General features: G+C 43.9%; 1 protein-coding gene across 1 annotated transcript in view; it reads left to right on the top strand.

Annotated features, from left to right (window-relative positions):
• The first annotated feature begins 1,363 nt into the window (after positions 1 to 1,363).
• The window catches only part of MAP3K9 (mitogen-activated protein kinase kinase kinase 9), a 32,299-nt gene continuing 25,487 nt past the window's right edge, over positions 1,364 to 8,175 (top strand). The window contains exon 1 of the mRNA XM_072115595.1: positions 1,364 to 2,497. Coding sequence (XP_071971696.1) covers positions 2,023 to 2,497 — 475 coding nt within the window. The 5' untranslated portion in view covers positions 1,364 to 2,022. The remainder of the gene's footprint in view (positions 2,498 to 8,175) is intronic.

The following is an 8,175-nucleotide window of genomic DNA, read 5'->3' as shown; positions in this document are numbered from 1 at the left end:
GGTGACTGTGGAGGCCATTTGAGTACAGTGACCTCATTGTCATGTTCAAGAAACCATTCTGAGATGATTCCAGCTTTATGACATGGCGCATTATCCTGCTGAAAGTAGCCATCAGATGTTGTGTACATTGTGGTCATAAAGGGATGGACATGGTCAGCAACAATACTCAGGTACGCTGTGGTGTTGCAACGATGCTTAATTGGTACCAAGGGGCCCAAAGAGTGCCAAGAAAATATTCCCCACACCATGACACCACCACCACCAGCCTGAACCGTTGATACAAGGCAGGATGGATCCATGCTTTCATGTTGTTGACGCCAAATTCTGACCCTACCATCCGAATGTCGCAGCAGAAATCGAGACTCATCAGACCAGGCAACGTTTTTCCAATCTTCTACTGTCCAATTTCGATGAGCTTGTGCAAATTGTAGCCTCAGTTTCCTGTTCTTAGCTGAAAGGAGTAACACCCGGTGTGGTCTTCTGCTGCTGTAGCCCATTTGCCTCAAAGTTCGACGTACTGTGCGTTCAGAGATGCTCTTCTGCCTACCTTGGTTGTAACGGGTGGCGATTTGAGTTACTGTTGCCTTTCTATCAGCTCGAACCAGTCTGTCCATTCTCCTCTGACCTCTGGCAACAACAAGGCATTTCCGCCCATAGAACTGCCGCTCACTGGATGTTTTTTCTTTTTCGGACCATTCTCTGTAAACCCTAGAGATGGTTGCGCATGAAAATCCCAGTAGATCAGCAGTTTCTGAAATACTCAGACCAGCCCTTCTGGCACCAACAACCATGCCACGTTCAAAGGCATCAAATCACCTTTCTTCCCCATACTGATGCTCGGTTTGAACTGCAGGAGATTGTCTTGACCATGTCTACTTTTTGGTACTTTTTGGTGGGGATTTGTGGTGATTTTTGGTGAACAACTTAAATTTCAATACTGGACCGTGAAATGAAAGCCATTGGCTGTTATTCATTCTCTCTTTAAGTCGCTTTATATAAATCTTGTTCACTTTCAGTTTTATATTTTTCATAAAAATATTTTTTTAAAATGGACAAATATTCCCTTATTGACAGTGGAAATTTTTAATTGTTATTTATATCTTCTTTTTAACAAATTATCTAAATTGAAAGCACTAACAATCAAAATTCTCCCCCTTAAAAAATCATCTAATTTTACCACTTTCTATAGTTTTGTAATGTGAAGGAACTATTAAAGTTTTGTGTACAAAAAAAAGCGCTGCGGGTCAGCAGGTTTGAAGACAGGAGGAGGGAACAATAGGTTGCCGCGTTATCCAATCAGGAGCTTTAGCGCGAGTGATGGACGGCGGCGCCCGCCAATGAGATGAGTGAACGGCTCGCGATGCGCTTGCTTCCTTCCCTCTTTGCCTGACAAGAAGGAGGTGTGGGGGTGCCGGGCGGATGGGTGCGGGCAGCAGATAGCGGGCGCCGGGGAGAGAGTGGAGAGATGCTGCGGGTCAGCCTCTTGGAGCCTTGTCTGTGAGGGAAGTAAAGTGCGGAGCTCTGCTGTAAAGGCGGGAGTGGACTGGCCCAGGTTTCTCTCTTTACGGCCGTATCCTGTGCTGCTTCCTTTGGGCATCTTAGCACCTGACAGCGCCAGGCCCCGTGACTCCTGCAGAGAGGGGCCCCCATGCCGGTAACTGTGGCCCCTGAAGAGCCCCATCCTCCCAGGCTGCTGCAGCCATTGCTCTGGTGCATGCTGCATCCTCCATCATCCCCTGCACAGCACTAGCATCTCCTCAGTCCTGCCACTACAAGTCCAAGCAATCCTAACTTTTCACTTGGGAATTGTCAGAGCCCTGGAAACTTTCCCGCAGAAGTAGTCGCTGGTATTGTATCGCTGGTGCGCTGTGATTGGCACCTGTCAATGTCACGGAGGGTACGGCGCCCATACTCGGCCACTTTGTAAGTAATTCCCACTTTCTCTGACTCGCTTTCAGCCTGTGAGGTGCAGTGCATGGGCACAAGGCTCCATACACCAAGCTTCACCTATGGATCGCTTCAATGGAGCCCCTCAGATCTCTGCTCTCCCTGCCCGGCGGTAGCAAAGCGTCCCATGGAGTGACCAGAGGAACATCCAATGCCTCAGTATTACCAGTCCCGTTGGTGGCAGATGACGAAGAAGATCAGGATGATAGAGAGAGTACACCCACTAGACAGGAGTTTTTGGAGGAGTACGATGGGGGAGGCGCTGGAGGGCAACCTACTGACTCCTTATCAGATCCTCTCTATTGGACTGCAGTCTTTGACTATGAGGCCTCCGCAGAGGATGAGCTGACCCTTCGTCTGGGTGACTTGGTCCAAGTTCTATCCAAGGACTCGCGTGTGTCTGGAGATGAAGGATGGTGGACTGGAAAGATCCAAGATCGTGTGGGAATCTTTCCCAGTAACTATGTGACCAGAACTCAGAGCTTTTCTAGTAAACTACAAGGAAAACGAGTGGAAGAACTACCCTGCTGCCCGGTGTCTGCTCTACAGTGTAAGAATGTTTCCTTGCAGTGAATATAAGCGTTATTGATTGCCGGCCTCTCTGCCAAGTAGAGTACTATGCGGAGAAATGTCACCTTCCCGGGTTTGTTATCTGTAATTGGTAAATTCCCCTTCAGCTTCATCTGAACACACATTGCCAGAGGCAGACACATCGTCAGTAGGGGAGGATGGTGCCCACATACTGAGCCATCTGCCCGTTTCTGCCTATGGGTAAAAAGTTCTATGAAGTCTCTGCTATAATATAATTCTGAGTATTGTGTTTCTTAGTCTTAGAGTAGTTTTGAAAAGAGTTTTCCTACATTACAAGTGATTATTTCTAGGATATCCTTAGAATGGAAGCAACTCCTTTTCATACTTTTACCTCAGAAGCTGCTGTTGCCCATGAGCCAATTTGGTCCTAGAAAACTTGCTTGCGGGATTTCTCTGATTGAACAGAGTGGACATGTGGAGTTCATTTCGGAGACAGAAGCTTGGGAGATTTTGGGTCTGGGAAATCCAGCACGGAGTAAGTTTCTTTGGCTGAACTTGCTTGTGGACAACTGGCTTTGCGATTAGTGCCGCTAGCAATTCTGTGTACAGCCACAAGCACCTATATGTAGGTGGCAGCCTTCTGGGAAAGCTCCAGCAGTGGCTTTCTGTCTCTGTTACTTCTCCTGTCAGATTTCATGTTCATTCTGAGGCCTATTCCTGTCCTCAGCCTTCTTGTGGCGTTCAGTCACGCATGGATGCTGAATCCGGGGATTACGCTCACTTATGTATTGATTTATTTTTTTTAATCTGTTGGGACTAGAGGCAGTTAAGCATATGGTTGTATTTTTGTCCTCCCCCCAAGATGTTGGGGGGGAACCTTTTTAAACAACCAACTGCTTGTCTTTTCTGTCATGGCTCCCCACAGATGGCATCACAGTAACAGCCCTCAGAGGTTACCTGCTAAGTAATGTGCCTATTGTGAAGAGGTCATCGCTGAGATCTGTGTGCTGAGAGAAAAAAAAATTTAACATTGACCATAAAATATATATATTAATTTTTTTTTTAATTTGATGGAATTTGTGACCAAGTTAGAGGCTGTTGCTAGGTAGTGAGTGTGGTCCGATAGACATGAACCGGGTGCTGGCGGTATTTGCTGGACTGAACATATTCGCTGAATGTGGATCAGTGATTCGAGAGTCACCTAGTAAATCCTGCAGGTGCACAGAGAAAGTTTCAGACTGATGATCTATTCAAACGATGGGTCATCAACTATGGGTAGAGACAGATGCTCTGTACCCCCACAGATTACCTGATACAATGAGTTCAGCTGCATTTACCGGTTCTGGCCACAATACAGCAAATTCTGCTGTATTTCCAGGTGCCAGAATCCACCTTGAATGTTTGACCTCGAATGATCTTTCATTGATCACTTATCAAAACAGCGGTGTTTCAAGCCCCCTGCACTTCAGAAGCATTGTAACTATCCCAATAATTTTGGTGTAGTAAAATCCATTTGACGGAGCAGGAGGATTGGCACATGATGGTTTTTAAAGGGAACCTGTCACCATGTTTTTGACGAATACAGCTAGTGACCGGTTCCTATAGAGACCTTGTAACTATCTGACACCCTGCTTTTAGCTAAAAGTAGTTTCCCTCAGATCCCCATAAAATCAGAGTTCTATACTTGCCTGGTATCTATGCCTCTTTGGAGCAAGTCGAGGGGGTAGGGTCACCCTGGTCACATGACATTACAGCTCCATACAGAAATAGGATGAGGAGGAGCTGCTGGATTTAGCCCAGGGAGGCTACGCCCACCTTGACTCGCTTTAGCCATATTTAGATGGCAAGTAAAACTATAAAATTGAATATATGGGATTCTCGGGGGAATCATTTTTAGCTAAAAGAAAGGTGTCAGATAGTTACTAGGGCTCTATGGGAGCCTGTCACTACCTGTTTTTGTGAAAAATGTGGTGACGGATTCCCTTTAACCTCTAGCACACATGTAGTTGTATATGCAGACTATCCTTGCCCGTGTTTGTGGCTAGGGCATCCTTTCTTTTGCCATTGACTTTCAAAAGGATTTCCCATACCAATGACACAGGGGTCACAAACTACATGTTTGTGGATCAAGAGCAGCACGTGTCAATGTGCAGGTAGACTGACTTTGGGGAAAACCCCCTAAACAAAATTTTGCATAAAAAAAAAATGTTGGAATACGCTTGAAAATTGTATGATTTCCCACACATAAAAATGACACTTATCCATTTTATAAGATATATAAATATTATTGGTGTCTTTCTAAATACTAGTTAGGAGAGACGGTTAGGGCTATATCTACTTTATCTGGATTATATTTGGATTTTTCCCGCTGACTTTCATGTGGAAAATTCAGCCGTCTGTGGGCTAAAATACATGGCTGTGGTCGGCTGTGAAACCACGACTGTGTACTAGCCGCATTGTGATATGATTGGAGATGAGCAGACCCGATGTCCGGGTCAGATGGCTGAACCTGAACTTGATGATGATGATAGTAATTCGATGTCTGGTCTGTTCATCTCTACTTGTGATACAAGGAGTCCCTTTTAGACAATATATACAAGTCCCCTGCTCAGCACGGTCAGTCTGTGTCATTTGGGTGTGTTGGCCCTATTTCAGTACTATAATCAATAAGAAAATGGCCAAAATGTCACTCACACTGCTGGTTTAATCTGCATAGAAGCGGATATACAATGAACACCTCAAATCATGTTTTGGCTGGTGTGAATAGTATTTTGGTTGCTATTGTAAATATGACTTGTGCCTCAAGATCTGCAACCATGTCAATCTACCCACCCAGGGCAGGCAAACCTTCTATTTAGTTATCATTCAGCTGTTCATAAGGATCTATATCAATTACAGGGCTGTAATCTTATAACTACGGCAGCTTCTTCACTCATGTTGTTGACTGATCTCAACGTTGATGTCCCTGCTGTGGTCGGATGGGTGTCCACATTTTCCAATTGAAATAATTGCATTATTATGATGCGAAAGGCTTTGGATTGGTGAGAACAATACTGAAGCTTTAGCTGACACTTTGTGCAGTATACTTCAGCTGTTTAGGTGCTCACAGCATTAAAACCCTGCTATGATGCAGTAAGTTTGGTGATGGGAACGCTTATTCATAGATCCAGGATTTGTGACACTGGTAATTGTCTTATATTTGTTATACATAGCCTCCTTCCTTTTAAAATCAACATTTAAAATTATGCTAATGAGCCTGAGGGGCTGCCATAACTTCTATGTTATCTGGCTATAGTCTTTCTGAGCTAGGCTAGCCCCTCAGGCTCATTAGCATAATTGTGAAGGTTTATTTTAGTCGGGAGGAGGCCATGTAACAAATACAATAAGATTACCACAGTCGTGGTGCCTGGATCCAAAGTGTCCCTGTTTTATCATGCTTGGGTTTTGATTGTGGATTTCCTTTTTAAAGATGTTTTTAAAATCTCAGATGTTTCTCAGGAAAAAGGGTAGATTTTGTTAATGTGGGAAAAAATGCCTCCCCTCAGCTGCTTCTGGTCCTGTTGGAGCAGAGGTTCTGTCATGTAAATTCGGCTCTTGATTGGTTAGACAATACCTGGCCTTGAAAAATGGCACCTGAGCATGGTTTGGCTTGGATGTCATGTGTACAGGAATGTATAGATCCTAAAAACAAGTAAATAAGTCTCCTTATGGGTTACAGATTGGCTAGCAGAATTCTGATACACGTATACATCTGGTGTGACTGTGTATTGTGTATACATAGGGGAAAATTCACCTGCAGCTTGCCCATTACTGGTAAGGGTTGCACCCATCCTTTGCAATGCAAAAACTGAAAGACTTGCAGGTGATCTTCAGCAAAGACCACCCAGCATCAGGAGATCCGACATGGGGTGAATATAGATGTAGTCTATTTTGTTGCAGCTGACCCCCTGAATGTGTCTCTTGCGGGCCTTACATTTCTCCATGCCTGGTTCATATAGCTATATGCACATTGTGTACAGAAGGTTGTGATACATATGTTATACTTGTTTATTGGACCCCATTGAAGTATTGTATATACTAAATTTCGATCTTCCAAAACATCTAAAGAATCGGTTAATAATTTTACAATAAGCTTCACCCGTGTTGGCAATGGATGTTTAACAGAGGAATTGTTTTTGTCTGGATCAGGAGGCGATTAATCTCCGGCATGGTGACACACATAAGAATACACGCCCTGTGTTGTGTGGGTTTTTTTATACTAGATTGGCCTCCCATTGTAAATGGCTTCCACACCTTGTGGCTTAAACAGGAGGAAAACCTCCTCCCTCTTCATGGTATGGGGCTCTGGCTTTGTTCAGCGTGTGCATTGTTTCCTGCTCGCACTGCGCCCCTGACCTTACCCCGCACATACATCACATAGGAATCGCTCCTGGCTGCAGGCTGATGGGGAGGGGAGAGGGGCGGGTCGCTCATGTTTTGATGGAAGTAGAAGAATGCTTTATTGCTCTCACAAAAATTGTCATGTTAGGACTAAATATTGGGGAAAGACAATTTATGACTGCAATTTGGTGTTGCATTGCTAGTAGTGATCTCCATAGTAGTGCAGTAATGGCGGAGGTGTTTGCTTCGCCGGTGATTCAGAGATGGAATGAGATTTAGATTAATATACACAAGGGCTTGTTTTGTGTGCAATTACCTGTAGTCTCTTTGTACACACTTGGGTTCATACATTTTTTTGGTCATGTTTAACATGTTCAATCAATGGTTAAAAATGTCAGTTTGGGCATTATTTTAATTATAATTTTTTTTTTTTTTGCGTATGTTATAAATGATCTCCGGCATGTTGTGATAGAAAGGCACTAGAGTGTACACCCAGGTTGCCTGTGGGATGCCAATGGGTGACAGAGGAGGTGTTCTAGCAACATTTTACAGCCGCGGTCGGGAGGAGCCCAGCCTGTGCTCATGGCGCTGTGATGGGGGCAGATACTACCACTCCTCCTCTGTCACAGTACCCCTGTATACAGTGCTCATACTGATTTACTGAGGAGGTGAGAGGCATGCTGGGAGGCTGCCATGTGATCATCTCTGCATGTCCACGGGGCCAATGGGCTGTTACCATTAGCTCACAGATAAGTGATGATAAAGCAGGGAACACATATATAATGTGCCCTGGTTAAAAATAAAAAAAAAATAAAGTAGTTATACCCCCCTCCTCCATAAAACAAAAAAAATCTTGTCTGCCCCAACTTTGTCCAACTTTGTATAAAATTGGGGGTATGAAATTTAATTTCTAGAATTCCTTTTATGTGAAATTCCATCATCTGTACCTTTATAAAAAATGCTTCCAAAGTACTGTGCTACTGAGCAGAGTAGAGTCTTGTTTACCTGAGATGAGTCAGGTTTAGTGGTTGCAGGTGTAGTGTCACTTCAGAAATCCCTATCTTCTGTTCTATAGTACCTAGAAACATGCTGCTTGTGTCATAGTAAAGATAAAAATCCTCTTTCAGATCAAATCAATACCAGAGATACAGGCAGTTAAGACATTTAAAGATTGAAAAGCGTTATAGCTAAAAGTCCAACTCCCACCCTTGTTTTAATGGTGTTTATATCTGGGGGCTCTCAGAACCACAACTCCTCTAATAAGATCTGAAAGTTCTATGATATTCTTCATGATTATAATTATTTTTCATGATCTAT

This window comes from Engystomops pustulosus, chromosome 7, assembly GCF_040894005.1.
Source record: "Engystomops pustulosus chromosome 7, aEngPut4.maternal, whole genome shotgun sequence".
Lineage (NCBI taxonomy): Eukaryota > Metazoa > Chordata > Amphibia > Anura > Leptodactylidae > Engystomops > Engystomops pustulosus.
The sequence above is the reverse complement of the archived record's forward strand: the minus strand, read 5'-3'. Positions and strand labels throughout refer to the sequence as shown.